The sequence below is a fragment of the Geotrypetes seraphini genome, chromosome 10 (genome assembly GCF_902459505.1).
Source record: "Geotrypetes seraphini chromosome 10, aGeoSer1.1, whole genome shotgun sequence".
NCBI lineage: Eukaryota > Metazoa > Chordata > Amphibia > Gymnophiona > Dermophiidae > Geotrypetes > Geotrypetes seraphini.
Genome location: NC_047093.1, coordinates 2,243,240 through 2,260,955, shown reverse-complemented (window position 1 = coordinate 2,260,955; position 17,716 = coordinate 2,243,240). Strand labels below are relative to the sequence as shown.

General features: G+C 45.9%; 1 protein-coding gene across 5 annotated transcripts in view; it reads right to left on the bottom strand.

The window, feature by feature from the left end:
* LOC117368010 (transcription factor MafG) overlaps positions 1 to 17,716 on the bottom strand; it is a 147,523-nt gene that overhangs the window by 21,882 nt on the left and 107,925 nt on the right. For 4 of the 5 annotated variants that reach the window (XM_033961218.1, XM_033961220.1, XM_033961219.1 and 1 more), the window contains 5 exons: positions 16,762 to 16,834; positions 16,517 to 16,615; positions 16,198 to 16,434; positions 15,963 to 16,043; positions 4,013 to 4,119 (listed from right to left, as the gene is read on the bottom strand). In XM_033961218.1, coding sequence (XP_033817109.1) covers positions 4,013 to 4,119; positions 15,963 to 16,043; positions 16,198 to 16,434; positions 16,517 to 16,615; positions 16,762 to 16,834 — 597 coding nt within the window. Of the gene's footprint in view, positions 1 to 4,012; positions 4,120 to 4,339; positions 4,503 to 13,348; positions 13,441 to 15,962; positions 16,044 to 16,197; positions 16,435 to 16,516; positions 16,616 to 16,761; positions 16,835 to 17,716 lie in introns of those variants that run through there. The other variant, XR_004540891.1, reaches the window with a different exon arrangement.

Below are 17,716 nucleotides of genomic sequence, written 5' to 3'. Positions count from 1 at the left end.
AGCTTAACCGTCTTGAATCACTTCCAGGATCCACTGATCCATTGTGATCGCAGCCCATCCCTGGCAAAAATCTCGTAACCGAGTGCCCACCAGAACCAAGGGAGGCGCCGGCAGGGAGTCATTGGGCGGGCCAGGCGGCAAAGGAGCCGGTGGAGGAAACACATCCCCCCCTGAAAGGACTGCATGCACTTTAAGAAACGGCCCCGAGAAACCCCCAAGGCTGGAAAACAAGAAGCCCCCTCGACCAGGGAAGTACCTGCGGAAATCACGCAAACACCCTCATGCAATGCCACCCCACACAGGCGGGCTGGAACGATCTTCAGGAAGACAGGGCACCTTAGAGTCTGTCAAGGTCTGAATCAACTTGTCCAAATCCTCTCCAAACCAAAAAAAAAAACCCTGAAATGGAAATTTTGTCAGCTTAGCCTTAGATGCCGCATCCACCAACCAAGCCCAAAGTCATAAGGTACGATGTGCAGCTACCCCAAGAGCCATGGACTTGGCTGATGCTTGCAACAGGTCATACAGGGCATCAGAGAGATAAGAGGCACCCATGTCAATTTTAGATACGTCCTGTTCCACCAAGGACCAGCCATCAGACTCACAGTGGTCAAGGACACACTCGACCCACCAAAAACAGGCCTGAGCCACCAGACCGTCACACATTGCCGCCTGGACTGCTAAGGCAGAGACATCAAAATTCTGCTTAAGAAGGGCCTCTGATCTACGCTCCTCAGAGTTGCGTAAGGCCGAGCTGCCATCGACAGGCACTGTATGCTGCTTTTTGATGACAGAGAACACCACGCACACTACTGGCAACTTCAAGGTATCCTTATCCCCCTCTAAGATGGGATATAGGCAAGCCATAGAGCGCGCAAAATGAAAGGGCACCTTCCGGTGCTTTCCACTGCACAAGGACAAAATCCCAAATATCCTGATACAAAGGAAAGCAGATCGGATCCTCGAAGTAGAAGGTCAACACCGAGGATACCTGAAGAATCAGCTCCTGCAGCTCTTCCTGCTGAAAAATGCCCACCAAGGACACATCCTTGCCAGCAGACGGAATCACAAAGCCGCCACTAACAGCATCCGTCCCCATCCCCCCCAAGAGGATCCTAGAGGTATCCTAAAGGGTCCAGGTCCTCATCCAATAAATCATCATCCCAAGAGACCCGCGGCCACTTGGACGAGAGAGAAGGAGACAGGGATGAGACCGGTGCTGAGGAGGGCCGAACCGGAGCAGTCATGGAGGGACACCACCAGACTCCCAGGGCGGAAGCAGGACCACTGACTGCCTGAAAATAAGCTTTACACGGGGCAAAACCAAAAGCAGAGGATCCAGTAGAAACCTTCCCCTGTCTCTCCAAAATAGGGGTAGGTCACCTGATGCTACAGACAAAATGGAGGTGCTTCCAGCCAAAAACAGAGATCATGCCGAAAAAGACACCCCTGAGTCCTGTAGCAGCTGAGAAGCCTGAACCTTCCCAGCCCCTAAAGCAGGCAGCAGTGGTAAGGGAGTCCCCAGCAGCATCGGTGGTAAGAGAAACCTTATTTCCCTGAACATTGGTGGCTGAGTAAATCCCTGTGTGGGCAGAGGGAGAAGCTCGAGCTTCCCCGCTGTCAGCTGTCAGTGCGCGAGTTACTTGTGAAGGGGAACCCTGTTCGACAGCACCTGAAGCCACCGAGGATTCCCCTTCGTAGCAGCCTGCACACCGCGAGAATAGGCTGGCCGAAGTTACCTTATGTCTGGAGCACAATGAACACTTTTTCCCTTGCTCGTCAACATATTTATAAATGACCTGGAAATTGGTATGACGAGTGAGGTGATTAAATTTGCAGATGATACAAAGTTATTCAGAGTAGTGAAGATACAGAAGGATTGCGAAGACCTGCAACGTGACAAACACGCTTGAGAAATGGGCTGTGACATGGCAAATGAGGTTTAACGTGGATAAGTGTAAGGTGATGCATGTCGGTAACAAAAATCTTATACACGAATACAGGATTATTAGTTTTCAAGTTTTATTAGGATTTTCTATACCGCCTATCAAGGTTATCTAAGCGGTTTTACAATCAGGTACTCAAGCATTTTCTCTATCTGTCCTGGTGGGCTCACAATCTATCTATCATACCTGGGGCTAAGGAGGACTAAGTGACTTGCCCAGGGTCACAAGGAGCAGCACGGGATTTGAACCCACAACCCCAGGGTACTGAGGCTGTAGCTTCAACCACTGCGCCACACACTCCTCCATGTCTGGTGCAGTACTCTGAGAGACCCCCCAGGAAAGAGACTTGGGAGTACTGGTTGAAAGTTGATGAAGCTGTCCGCTTAATGCGCGGAGACAGCAAAAAGGGCGAACAGGATGCTAGGAATGATTAAGAAGGGGATCACAAACAGATTGGAGAAGGATATCATGCCGCTGTACCGGGCCATGGTACGCCCTCACCTGGAATACTGCGTCCAGCACTGGGCGCCGTACTTGAAGAAGGACACAGTACTACTCAAAAGGGTCCAGAGAAGAGTGACTAAAATGGTTAAGGGGCTGGAGGAGTTGCCGTACAGTGAGAGATTAGAGAAACTGGGCCTCTTCTTCCTTGAAAAGAGGAGACATGGGGGCCGCCGCATGAGCGGACTGCTGGACACGATGGACCACCGGTCTGACCCAGCAGCGGCAATTCTTATGTTCTTAATTAAGTCTATTCTCTTCTTAATAATGAAGGGAATAGACTTAATAAATAAAGACAGGTTGTTCACCCTCTCCAGGTAGAGAGAATGAGAGGGTACTCTTTAAAGTTAAAAGGGGATAGATTCTGTACAAACGTAAGGAAGTTCTTCTTCACCCAGAGTGTGGTAGAAAACTGGAACGCTCTTCCGGAGGCTGTTATAGGGGATTCAAGACAAAGTTAAACAAGTTCCTGCTGAACCAGAACGTATGCAGGTAAGACTAGACTCAGTTAGAGCACTGGTCTTTCACCTAAAGGCTGCCGTATAAGTGGACTACTGGGCACGATGGACCACTGGTCTGACCCAGCAGCGGCAATTCTTATGTTCTTAAAAATGCTCATTGTGCAAAATGCCACCTAGCTGTAAGAAAAGTGCTGGTTAACAAGAAAAAAGCAATAATAAAAGGTAGGGTCCCTTCAGACCGGCACTGTCTCAGGATTTTTTTTTTAATGTCAGAACAGACTCCTTCCCTTTTGTACTGGTAAATATTTGTACATATACACTGTATGTTTATTTGTTTATTGTTTGTCTCCTAATTTTAAATTGTTATACACACTGAAGTATCTGACATTGCGTGTACATCAAATTTTTAATAAACTTGAAACTCTAAGCCATATGCCTTGCCTGTATCAGTGTCAAGGCTTATAGCAGACGCACCTCTACAAAATTTGGGGGATGTGGAGGAAGGGGGGCCTCAACTAGTGACCTGTCGAGTGTGACTCCCCTGAGATTGGATAGACTCTCAAACAGAGTCCTCCCAAGCTCAGTCCGGCACTACACAAAATCCAACAGTCCTAACACTCAAGAGGGAAGACTCCAATAGCTTACCACACCTGCTGGAGACTGAGAGCAGACTGAGGTATGATAGGGAAGCACAGCTATTTCTACTACAGCCAAAAGATTTGGTCTCAGTCTCCACCTGCTGGTCATGATGAGCTATTACCCATCAGTGAAGCTGTCTGGAGAGATGCTAAAGAATAAGATGAAATGTGTCAGCAAGTGGTGAAGTTAAAAAGTGCATGTGAAATGAGAGACATCGTTACTTCCTAACCCCCATTTCATCTCCACTATACTGTAGTGGGCATTTTATTATAGTTACTCCCCCTCTCCCCCCAACAAGCTGCCACTACTGGTAAAAAAAATCGTCACCCTCCTTCCCGCAGTGTCGCTGCCAATGTCAACCTCAACCCATTCAGGGCCATAACCTCTCATGGTGCTACTCATTCACTAGCATTGTCCCCTCCCCCCAGCACCACTTTCACGCTGATAGGAATGCCAGAATATCACCTGTTGTAAGCGGGAATCTCTAGGCCTAATTCTCCTATTAGCAGTCTCAACACATCATCACATTTCCCATGAATCTTCAGCACAGCCATGTCATCTTTTGGAGTCCACTAAGGCAGAAAAAGGGAAAGCAACATTTTAAAAAAGGTGCTAAATTTCCATTTCGTTCCCTGCAGATGTGACACTTCTAGAACATCATTCAGGTTTGCAAAGGTTACATTATCCAAAAGCATTCACAGCTTTTGCAGTATTTCTATGTATTTATTTAAAAAATTTATATTCCGCTCTATCAACATTTCCAACAAACATACTGAAAGATTAGGTTCTTACCTTAGCTAATCTTCTTTCTTGTAAATCCACTTTTTTCTGGGACTAGTGGGTTATTTCTGTCTACCCACCAGGACTTTGTAGGAAGCCCCAAACTTCAGAGACTTAAACCCCTCCCCCTCATCACTGTCCCTGTAGGAATCAGTCTTAAAGCAGCCAGGAACATCTGTAGAGGATAAGAACAAGAGAAAGAGGGGAATGGGGACACTCCCCAACAAATTATTGTGCTCATATCAACAAATGCAATAATGAAAAACGAGGGAACAGGTGCTGTCAGAAGGGGGCACCTGAACTAGAGACCCTCCAAAATTAAGTGCTAAACCCTTTCTGATGGCACTCATATAAAGGCTGGTCAGAAAACAGAAATTCAGCTTACTGGTAACTGGCCAAAATACAAAGAGTAGCAATATTCCATACTACCGATCCAAGGCAAGCAGTGGCTTCCCCCATGTTTTTCTCAATAACAGACTATGAACTTTTCCTCCAGGAACTTGTCCAAACCTTTCTTAAAACCAGCTATGCTATCCACTTTTACCACAACCTCTAGCAATGTGTTCCAAAGCTTAACTATTCTCCGAGTGAAAAAAAATTTCCTCCAATTGATTTTAAAAATATTTCCCTGTAACTTCATTGAGTGTCCCCTAGTCTTTGTAATTTTTGGTGGAGTGAAAAATCGATCCACTTGTACCCGTTCTACTCCACTCAGGATTTTGTAGACTTTAATCATATCTCCCCTCTGTCGTCTCTTATCCAAGCTGAAGAGCCCTAACTGTTTTAGTCTTTCCTCGTATGAGAGGAGTTCCATCCCCTTTACCATCTTGGTCACTTTTCTTTGAACCTTTTCTAGTGCCACTATATCTTTCTTGAGATAAGCAGACCAGAATTGAACGCAATACTCCAGGTGAGGTTGCACCATGGAGCAATATAGGAGCATTATAACATTCTTAGTCTTATTAATCATCCCTTTTTAAATAATTCCTAGCATCCTGTTTGCTTTTTTGGCCGCCGCCACACATTGGGCAGAAGATAAGGACATAAGAAGTGCCATCTCTGGAACAGATCCTAGGTCCATCAAGTCTGGCGATCCGCACACGCGGAGGCCCCACCAGGTGTACCCTGGCATAGTTTTAGACCCCATATCACTCTAAGCTTCTCGTAAGGAGATGTGTGTCTAGCTTAACCTTACCCATGTCACTTTATGCCACTCATAAGGAGATGCACATCTAACTTACCCTTAAATTCTAGAACGGTGGATTCCGCAATTACCTCTTCTGGGAGAGCAATCCAGTGTCCACCACTCGTTGCGTGAAGCAGAACTTCCTGATATTTGTCCTGAACTTGTCCCCCCTTGTCCCCATGTCCTCTTGTCCGTATCACATTAGACATTGTAAATAATTTTTTTTCCTGCTCTATTTTGTCGATTCCTTTCAATATTTTGAAAGTCTCGATCATATCCCCTCGCAGTCTCCTCTTCTCGAGAGAGAACAATCCCAATCTCTTGAGTCGTTCCTCGTATTCCAAGTTCTCCATACCCTTTATTAGCTTCGTTGCTCATCTTTGCACCCTCTCGAGTATTTTTATATCCTTCTTTAGGTATGGAGACCAATGTTGGACGCAGTATTCCAAGTGTGGTCTGACCATTGTTCTATAAAGCGGCATTATTACTTTCTCCGAGCTACTCGTGATTCCCTTCTTTATCATGCCTAGCATTCTGTTTGGTTCTTCGCTGCCGCCGCACATTGCACCAACGGCTTCAGGGTCCTATCGATTAATACGCCCAGGTCCTTTTCCTGTTCGGTTCTTCCCAGAGTCGCACCTGACATACTATACTTGTGTTCCTTATTTTTTCTGCCTAAGTGCATCACTTTGCATTTTTCCACATTAAACTTCATCTGCCATTTGTCTGCCCATTTCTCCAATCGGCTCAAGTCGCTCTGGAATTCCTCACTGTCCTTCTGTGAGTTGATTGCCCAGCATAGCTTTGTGTCATCTGCAAACTTGATGATCTCACTGGATGTTCCATCCTCTAGGTCGTTGATGAAAATATTTAATAAGATGGGCCCAAGTATCGAGCCCTGGGGCACACCGCTAGTCACATGCTCCCAGTCTGAGAACTTCCCATTTATGCCCACTCTCTGCCTTCTGTTCTCCAGCCATTTGCCTATCCATCTTAGTATATCTCCTTCTATTCCATGGCCTTGCAGTTTCCTTAGGAGTCTCACATGTGGAACCTTGTCGAACGCTTTCTGAAAATCCAAGTATATAATATCCACCGGTTCTCCATTATCAATTTGTCTGTTCACTGTCTCAAAAAATTGAAGTAGGTTCGTCAAACATGACTTCCCTTTCCTGAATCCATGTTGTTTGGCTCTCATCAGGTCGTGTGTGTCTAAGTGCCGGGTTATGCTATCCTTGATCAGCACCTCCACCATCTTCCCAGGGACCGACGTGAGACTTACAGGTCTAAAGTTGCCCGGTACTCCTGTCGATCCTTTTTAAAATATCGGCGTGACGTTCGCTATTTTCCAGTCATCCGTTATCTGTCCTGTTTTGATTGACAGGTTGGCAAGTTTTTACAATAATTCTCCGATTTCCACTTTTAGCTCTTTCAAGACTCTCAGATGAATTCCGTCTGGTCCAGGAGATTTGCCACTTTTGAGTTTGTCGATCTGGCGGTAAATCTGGTCCAGGTCCACTTCTACTGTGGTAAGGCTGTCCTCTGTTGCTCCTTTGAACACTTTTACTGCTGCTGGAATTGTCGCAGTGTAAAGACAGACGCAAAGAAGGAATTTAGTCTGTCTGCGATTTGTTTGTCTTCTTTGATGTACCCTTTCCTTCCCTGGTCGTCCAGCAATCCCACCGCCTCTTTTGCGGGTTTTCTCCATTTCACGTACCTGAAGAAGGGCTTGAAGTTTTTGGCCTCCTGCGCTATTTTCTCCTCAAAGTCCTTTTTGGCATCCCTCACCGCCCTGTGACACTTCTGATCTTGCTTGTGTTTGTTCCAAGTTTTGGTTGTTTTCGTGTGTTTCCATGCTTTAAAGGAGTCCTTCTTTTCTTTTATGGCTTCCTTCACCTCTTTAGTAAGCCACGCCGGCTCTCTTTTGCCTTTGGTTTTCTTTGCTTTGGACATCCACGGAATGTAGAGGCTTTGTGCTACTGTGATAGTATTTTTCAGGAGGGACTGTTCTACCGTTTTGACTTTGCCCATTTTTTTCTTGATCCGTTGTTTCACCATGGCTCTCATGCTATCGTATCTTCCCCTTTTAAAGTTTAAAGTCGTGGTTGAGGTTTTAGTACCTTTCCCCTTCCCGACATCGAGTTTGAAGTTGATCATGTTGTGGTCGCTCGTCCCCAGCAGGACCATGACTTCTACTTTCTTTGCCGGCCCCATAATGCCGTTTAGGACCAAGTCCAAGGTGACATTTCCTCTTGTTGGCTCTCCCACCAATTGTTCCAGGAAGCAATCCCCTAATACTTCCAGGAACATTGCCTTCTTGCCACAATTTGAGGTTCCCAGGTCCCAGTCTATCCCCAGAAAATTGAAATCCCCCAAGATTACGACATTTCCTGTCTTGCATTCGTGTTTAATTTCCTCTATCATTTCCGAGTCTGTTACCTCCCCCTGTCCTGGCGGTCGGTAGTAAAGGCCAATCTTTGTGTCAGCACCATTGTGTCTGGGAATCTTTATCCAGAGGGATTCCAGCTTCTCTTTCTCTTCCGTCATAGTCTCTCTCACAGATTCTATTCCTTCACGAACATATAGGGAAATACCTCCACCTTTCTGCCCCACTCTATCTCTTCTGTACAGTTTGTATCCCTATAGTACTGTATCCCATTTGTTTTCGTCATTCCACCAGGTTTCTGTTATGCCAATGATTTTCAGTTCGTCGTTTTTCGCTATTGCTTCTAATTCTCCCATTTTGTTTCTCAAACTTCTAGCGTTCGTATACATACATTTGAGTTCCCTTTGTGTTACCTTCTTGGACTCTTTAAGCTTAGTTGTGTCCCCTAGTTCTTTCACGGTATCCTTTTCTGCTCCTGTGTTGTCTCTCTTACATGCTTTGTGGTCATCCCCTCCTGTGTCTGAGTAGTTGTCCATAGTTCCTTCTTCGGGACATCCTGTCGCCCGGACCATCGACTGGTGGTCGACTGTCGGCTGTCCCCTGTCCTTTAGTTTAAAGCCTTCTCAATGGCCTTCCTCATGTTGCCTGCCAATACTCTTGCTCCTTCCTCGTTGAGATGCAGTCCGTCCTTCCTGTAGTACTTGCTTCTTCCCCAGAACGTTGTCAAGTTGCGCACGAAGTCACAGCCTTCCTCTTCGCATCTTATTGCCTACGATGATACTCGGATTCTTTTCTTGGGCACTAATCCCCAAGGTGAACCCTAGCATTCAGTAACTGTGATTCAGGTTATTCTTCCCAATGTGTATCACACTGCATTTGGCCAAATTAAATTTCATTTACCATTTTGACACCCAGTCTTCCAATTTCCTAAGGTTCACCTGCAATTTTTCACAATCTGCATGCGTTTTAACAACTTTGAACAGTTTAGTGTCATCTGCAAATTTAATCACCTCACTCGTCGTTCCAATTTCCAGATCATTTATAAATGAACTAATTTTTTAGCCCGTTACATTAACGGGTGCTAGAATAGATGTGTAGACTTAGGCATTTCTTTCTTTCTATCTTTCTTTCTTTATGTCTGTCTGTCTCTTTCTCTCTCCCTGTCCCCTTTATTTCTTTTTCTTTGTCTTTCTTTGTGTCTCTCTCCCTGGCCCACTGTCTGTCTGTCTTTCTTTGTCTCCCTGCCCGCTGTTTGTCTTTCTTTTTTTCTCTCACCTCTGTCCAGCAGCACCCCTTCCCTGCTTCCCCTGTCCAGCAGTAGCCCTTCTCCCTTCCTTTTACCTTCCCCTATCCAGCAGCACCCCTTCCCTGCTCCCCCTGTCCAGCAGTAGCCCTTCTCCCTTACTTTTACTTCTCCCCTGTCCAGCAGCACCCCTTCTTTGCTCCCCCTTTCCAGCAGTAGCCCTTCTCCCTTCCTTTTACCTCCCCCCTATTCAGCAGCACCCCTTCCTTGCTGCCCCTGTCCGGCAGTAGCCCTTCTCTCTTCCTTTTACCTCTCCCCCTGTCCAGCAGCACTCCATCCCTGCTCCCCCTGTCCAGCAGTAGCCCTTGTCCCTTCCTTTTACCTCTCCCCTGTCCAGCAGCACCCCTCACAACGCCGAAGATCCGCAGTCATGTTCCCACATGCTGTCTGTGCGCCCGATATAGAAACCGCCGCTTTTTACCTTTCATCACCGCATCTTCCATATCGGTGCGAATAAGAAGGGGGACACCACACCCGCTATAACGCGGCAGCCAGACCGAGAGAGCAGAAACTCCTCTCCCCTCCCCCCACCTGCTCGGCACGCACGCCCCTACAGCATAGCACATCAACCCCAGGGGCCAACTGCCGGAGCTCAGCGGTGTATTGCGCAAGCGCAGGCATGGCGCCACGGATTACGGACCCACAGAGTTTGAAGTGTGTATGCGTGCTAAGGGTTTTATTATAGCGGATTAAATAGCACAAGTCCTAGTACAGACCCCTGCAGCATTCCACTGATTACTCTCTTCCATTGAGAAAAATGACCATTTAACCCTACCCTGTTTTCTATCCGATAACCAATTCCTAATCCACAACTGAACTTTGCCACCTATCCCATGACTCTTTAATTTTCTCTCGTGAGGAACTTTATCAAAAGCTTTCTGAAAATCTACATACACTATATCAACTGGCTCACCTTTATCCACATGTTCATTTACACCTTCAAAGTTGTCAAGCAAATTAGTGAGGCAAGATATCCCTTGACTGAACCCATGCTGACTCCGTCTCATTAAATCATGTTTGTCTACTTGTTCCACAATTTTATTTTATATAATTGTTTCTACCATTTTGCCCAGCACTGAAGTGAGGCTTACCAGTCTGTAATTTCCTGGATCTTCCTTGGAGCCCTTTTTAAAAATTGGCATGCCATTGGCCACCCTCCAATCTTCAGGTACTACAGACGATTTTAGCGACAGATTACAGATCACTAACAGCAGGTCAGCAATTTCATGTTTGAGTTCTTTTAGTACCCTGGGATGTATACCATCTTGTCCTGGCAATTTATCACTTTTTAACTTGTCGATTTAGCTTAGTACATCTTCTAGATTCACCGAAATTTCTTTCAGTTCCTCTACATCATAACCCTTGAAAACCATTTCCAGTTTAGGTAGATTTCTTACATCTTCTTCCGTAAAGACTGAAACAAAGAATTCATTTAGTCTTTTCGCTATGGCCTTAGCCTCCCTGAGCGCCCCTTTTGCTCCTTGATCATTCAACGGTCCTACAGATTCCCTCACAGGTTTCCTGCTTCTGATGTACCTAGAATAATTGCTATGAGTTTTTGTATCTTTTGCATCTATCCTCCGCTGGGTCAGACCTGTGGTCCATCGCGCCAAGCAGCCCGCTCATGTGCGAAGGGAAACCACACCATGCGCAGAACACCACTCCTCAAAGAAACGCCAAACTCACACATAAGCCTGAGAGGTGGAAAGTCTCTAGGAACCGAAGATGATGGAGATCACCTTATCTGAATAACCTTTTTAACTTAGGTGTTCCCTTTCAAAAGCCAAGCCGTAAGACAAAAGGGAACCGGATCGAACACTGGAATGGGACCCAGTGTCAGAAGGTCAGACGAAAGGGGCAGCGGAAGAAAATCTGCCATGAGAAGACGAACCAGATCTGCGTACTACAGGTGACAGGGCCAGTCCAAAGCCAACAAGATCTCAAGGCCAATGTAACGAGCAATGCAAAGAAGGACTCTGCCCACCATCGGCCACAGGGAAAAAACATACAGAAGACTGTCCGTCAGCCAAGGCTGCATCAGACCATCCAGCTCCTCAGCCTGGTAATCTCTGCACCGACTGAAAAACCTCAGCGCTGTGGTGTTGATGCTCGTGGCCATCAGGTCCATGACCGGCTGGCCTCAAGTCTGCACAATCAACTCGAAAGCCATGGGACCTAGACAACACTTGCCGGGATCGAGTACGTAACAACTGAGAAAGTCAACCTGGACACTCTTCACTCCCACTGTGTGGGAAGCCGAGATGTCCAGAAGATGAATCTCTGCCCAAGCTATGAGCAGAGAAGCCTCCTGCACCACTAGACAACTCTTGGTTCCCCTTTGATGATAGACGTAAGCCACCACCGTAGCATTGTCTGAGAGAACCCAACTGATTTGTCCTTCAGCAATGTCTGGAACACTAGTAACACCAACCGGATGGCTCTAGTCTCCAGAAAATTGATCAACCAGGACACTTCCTCCGGAGACCAGTTGCCCAGAGCCAAGTGCAAACCAAGAAGACTGGCATCCGTGATAAGCACCGTCCACTGATCAAGACTCACTCCCTGCACCAGATTGGAAGACTGTAGCTACCAGCAGAGGCTGTGACGAACTAACCCCCAAAGCGTAACGGGAGAGGCCAGATCGTGCATCTGAGGTGACCACCGCCAAAGAAGAGCATACTAAAGTGGGTGCATGTGAGCCTGAGCCTACCTGACCTTGTCCAGTGAGGCCACCATCAGCCCCAAGACCTGCAGAAAATCCTGCGCCCGAGGACACCAACAATCCATCAGGAAGCGAATCTGCAACTGCAATTTGTACACACAGGCCTCTGGAAGAAAGACTTTCCCCAGGCAGGTGTTGAAGAGAATCTCGAGATACTCCAGGTGCTGAGACGGATCCAACCAGCTCTTGGACAAGTTGACCACCCATCTCAACGACTGCAGGTACTCTACAACCTGTCGTAGCACGGGAGCTCTCCTGAAAGGACTTTGCTTGAATCAACCTGTTGTCCAGATAGAGATGAACCAGGATACCCTCTTTGCGTAAGGCTGCCATCACCACCACCATAATCTTGGTGAATGTCTGTGGAGCCATGGCCAGACCAAAAGGGGGCGCACAGAACTGATAATGCTTTCCCAAAATTGCAAAATGAAGGAAACACTGATGGGAGCCCGAATTGGCAAACAACATCTCGTTTTTGCGGTGTACAGCTGGATCGCATTGATTGCTTTAACACAGGCGCTTTGCTTATTACCAATTTATATTGCGGTTTGTTTTAACCCTTACAATTCATGGACCCCTGAAGAAGGCATGTTCTCTGAAACACGGACCGTGTCGGGTCCCAGGGTTTGTAAAACAAAGAGTGACGAATGCCAGGAAGTTCTGTTTCTCACAACGAGTGGTGGGCGCTTGGAATTCTCTTCCTGAGGATGTTGTGGCGGAGACTACTCTTCGGGACCCTCAACAACCAGAGGGCATCCGCTGAAAATCAGAGGAGGGAAATTTCATAGCGACTCCAGGAAGTACTTTTTCACCGAGAGAGTGGTGGAGCGTTGGAATGGACTCCCACTGCAGGTGATTGAGGCCAGCAGCGTAACTGATTTTAAGAAGAAATGGGATACTCATGTGGGATCTCTAAGGGAATGAACTCTGGGGGGAGGCTAATTGCAATGGGCAGACTTGGTGGGCTATAGCCCTTTTCTGCCGTCATTTTCTATGTTTCTATGTTTCTTCTTGCAAATCATATTGAGGGATACGGTAATTTCAGGTTTTCATAATAGAGAACCTAAATGGGCCGCCGCGTGAGCGGATCGCCGGACTTGATGGACCTCGGTCTGATCTGGCGAAGGCATTTCTTATGTTCTTATTTTATATTTAGTTTAATAAACACAGCCTGCATCTTGTACACATACTGTCTGCAGTTTTCTCTTTTGTTTTTTGGGAGCCCGAATTGGAACATGCAGGTATGTCTCTTTCAGATCGAGGGAAGTCAGGAACTCTCCACAGGCTGGACTGCCAGAATGACAGATCTCAGGGTCTCCATGCAAAAAGATGGAACCTGGAGCGCCCTGTTGACACCTTTCAGATCCAAAATGGGCCAAGAAGACCCCTCTTTCTTGGGTACCACGAAGTAATGGAATACTTACTGGTGCGAACCTCCCAAGGAGGCACTGGGATCAGTCTTGAGGTCAAGCAACCTTTGCAGCATTTGACAAAAAGCCCACTTCTTCCAAGCTGCCTGATAAGGAGAAGAGAGGAAACAATCTGGCAAGGGCTGGGAAAACTCTAGAGCATAACTATCCCAAATTACTTTCAGGACCCACTGATCTGTGTGATCTCGGCCCACTCCTGCAACCGGGCTCCCACCAGTACCAGGGGAAGGGCTCGTAAGGAGTCAATGAGCCAGGCGGCAGCGAGGCCTCCGGAGGAGTCACAATCCCCCTGGCAAGCACCCTGAAAGGACTGCATGCGCTGAAAGAAATGGCCACTGGAAGGAAAATAAGTTGCCCCCTGACTAGAGCGGAATTGAAAAAAAAAAAATCACACAAACATCCCCAGGGGACGCCACCCTGCAAAGGTGGGTGAAAACGGTCCACAGACTTACCACTGCCACCTGCTGGAGACTGAGACCACACTGATTGTACTTGGGACTGCACAGCCCACTTATACTACAGCCAGAAGTTTGTGTGTCAGTCTCCACCTGCTGGTTGTGGTGAGATATTACCCATCACTCTCTGTGCCAGTCTGGAGGGATGATAAAGAACATAATGTTGCCCTGCTGGGAACGACCGAAGGCCCATCAAGTCCAGTATCTCTTCAACTGGCAAGATCACAAAGAGTAAAACAGATTTTATGCTGCTTATCCTAGAAGTAAACACATTTCCCCCAAAAATATCACCTGGATCCAATACGTTCTATTCACTGTGTGATTTTTTTAGGACGCCTCAGCCCCACCACTCCACCGCTGTAATAGTTTTGTTACCGCGGGAAGGTTGTGTGGTGCCTCATCATTGGCTGTCCATTTTTTAGTCAATTTTTTAACCGTGTGTCACAAATATTCCAAAAATGTCTTCAAAAAGAAACTTTTTAGTGCAAATGCTAAACTTTATAAAAGTATAAATATTTACTTATCTCAGCCACCTTGGGAGTCAGACCCGACATGTTTCGCACTACAAAAGTGCTGTTTCAAGGGTTTCCCTACGAGATAAAGGAAGAAAGCTATGATATCCATACATAACCTAGCCTCTCCCCACCTAACTTAAAATGTATAGTCTTCATTTACTCATAAATTTATTATAAAAGAACTCACCGGGGCTGCCGCTGTCATCTGACTCCTATTTCGTTCTATGTGTGATGACGGCGGCGTCTCCCGGCGCCATTTAAATATCCCATCCAATCATATCCTAGCCCTGCCTTCCTGATGACGTCCACCCGAATTTTAACCTATCAGTGTCCCCCATTCTACAGCACTTTTGTAGTGCGAAACATGTCGGGTCTGACTCCCAAGGTGGCTGAGATAAGTAAATATTTATACTTTTATAAAGTTTAGCATTTGCACTAAAAAGTTTCTTTCTGAAGACATTTTTGGAATATTTGTGACACACGGTTAAAAAATTGACTAAAAAATGGACAGCCAATGATGAGGCACCACACAACCTTCCCGCGGTAACAAAACTATTACAGCGGTGGAGTGGTGGGGCTGAGGCGTCCTAAAAAAATCACACAGTGAATAGAACGTATTGGATCCAGGTGATATTTTTTGGGGAAATATGTTGATTTCATACTGGACAAAAATCCTACACATAACAATATAGCCAGTGATAACAGTATCCTAGAAGTAAGCCATGGATTTTCCCATCTTAATAATGGCTTATCAATCTTTCTTTTATAAAATTTTACAAACCTTTTTTAATCCCTGCTAAGTTAACTGCTTTTATCACATTCTCTGGCAAAGAATTCCAGAGTTTAATTACATGCAGAGTGAAGAAATATTTTCTCCAGTTTGTATTAAAATTTACTATTTAGTAGCTTCAATGCATTTAAAGGATAAACAAGCGGTTCACATCTACCCATTCCTCTCAACTCAGTATTTTAGACTGCACCAAATAACTGCCTATATGAGGTTGGCAAGATGGGCAAGTTGCCAACTGCAGTTTACAATGCCAGTATTTAATCAAGAAGTATAACCTGCACAGAGTGCCAGATACAACTCTGGATATCTGGTTAAGCAGACTGGATGGACTGTACACACCTTTATCTGCCAGCATTTACTGTGTTATGTTCTGTTTTGATGTACACAAAAAACCCATCAAAAAGCTATGTCAGAAAGCTTACCCAACTGATTACTTCCTAAAGTGGTCCCCAAGAGGCAACTCTTTCAGGGTATCCCACTTCGCTGCAGACTGGGAGGGTGCAGAGTAAGGAGATGAATGGGGGGGGGAATGTATTGCAGCACAAGCTCCTTAGCCAACCACATTATCTTTTTCCCTTCATACTTTTCCTTTCATGATTTTTAAACAATCATTTGTATTAAGTTTACAACAGTTTTCTCATCTCCAATTATTTTTTCAAGTTTCACATTACTTAATTTTTATACCCAACTGGCTCATTTTTGTTTTTACTTTCTAGGACACCAGCAACTCAGTTTCCTCCTACCCTCCATAACTAGATCTCCTCCTAGTTTACTGGGGACCCAATATCCCCCATTCCAGTTCATTCATTTAAAAATGTAGAAATCATTCCACTCCCTTCTGCTCTTACCTGTAAATTAACAATGTAAAGTTTTGGTCGACGACTACGTGGTTTGTTCATACACCACAGACAATGGTATTTCTTCAGTACCTAAAGGGACAGAAAGAAACTGATGGCATGGTACTAGCATTTCTAGCTATGGGTGGGTGTTTTTACAAGTGCTGGCGAGGGGAAGGGGGGGGGGGGAGTGACAGGCTTTAGCTCTGCCGATTCCGAGTGCGTTTCTTGATTTTGGCACACTTACCTTTAAGCTGGAACCTAAACACAGGATCATATCTGCTTTCTCTGCGGCCTCCACTGCTGCTGCCCAGTTCAGAGGCTGTGCCAGTATTCCTCTCTCCCCAAAGTGGACTATAGTGTCTCGAAGATCCCCAGCACAATGGCAACATTTTCTGCCCGTAAGGTGTCTGTGCAGCCCTGTGCGTTCTGTGACATCAAACAGACGGATGTATTCCCGGTTTGGAGAACATGAAGTGCAAACCTGGGTGAGAAGGTAAAGACAGAAGAGAAGTAATTGCATGTCTTCTGGCTGCTCTGTGAAGAATTGTGAGCACTCGACTTACCTCAATATACATGTTTCCATGCAACTCTGAGATTGCTGCTCGCGATAATCCACTGCGGAGATGCAACCCATCACAGTTCTGTGAAACCACATGCTGCACCTAAAGGTAGGTAGAGAAGAGCCAGAGAAAAGTGAGCAGGGCTCAGCTGCAGGGATGAGAGAAGAATCAAGATGATGAAAATAAAGAAGGGTGAAGAGCACATACAGAGAGGAGAGGAGGCCAAGTGTAAAAATGATGCCTCTTACTAGTTTGCATGCATGTAACTGGGCGATCGCCATGTGGGTGAGAGTGGGCTCTGCATCACTTAGGTCTGAAGTACTATAGGAGAGAAGCAAAGGAGAAATTAGATCTTACCTGCTAATTTTTTCTCTTTCTTTCTTTTAGTCCCTCCAGACCAGCACAAATGGATGGGATGGTTACGCTTCTCTGCCAGCAGGTGGAGACTGAGAACAACTGAATTCTGTCAAGAGTACAAGCGGGCTGTGCAGTCCCCCTAGAACCAGTCTACGAATAGCAAAGCAGGAAACTACTTGCAGGGTAAAAGAACACTCCAAATTCTGAACATTTCTTTTTAAACTGTTGGAGGAAAGAACAGAAGAGTCAACCAAAACCCAAACCATGGTTCACCAGCTAAACCAGCTGCATGATATGCCAGTGCTCCATATAACATAGAAACAATCCCCAATAAAGAGACAGAATATAAGCACTGGGTGGGTTCTATACCAGTCTGGAGGGACTAAAAGAAAGAATGTTAGCAGGAAAGATCTAATTTCTCCTTCTTTAGCGTCCCTCCAGACCGGCACAGACAGATGGAACATACCAAAGAAGTAGCCATCACAGGTCTGACACCAGAACGTTTGCCAAAAACGGCATCCTGCCATGCCTGAACATCCACCCGATAGTGATGTATAAACAAATGGAGAGGACCAAACTGCAGCTTTACAGATGTCCACCGGGTGCACAAGAAATCGCTTGCCCTCTGGTAAAATGAGCCTTGAGAAAGTCAGGAATGGATTTCTTCTGAAGGTAGTACACTGAGGCAATTGTTTCTTTGATTTATTGCACAATGGTTGTCTTAGAAGGCTTAGATGCTCCTTCCTCCTTCTTGCCAGCAACACAAAAAGACTTTCTGTTCACCAGAACTTTTCAGTCCTGTTCACATAAGTGAACCAGGCAAACATCTAATTTGTGCAATTGTCT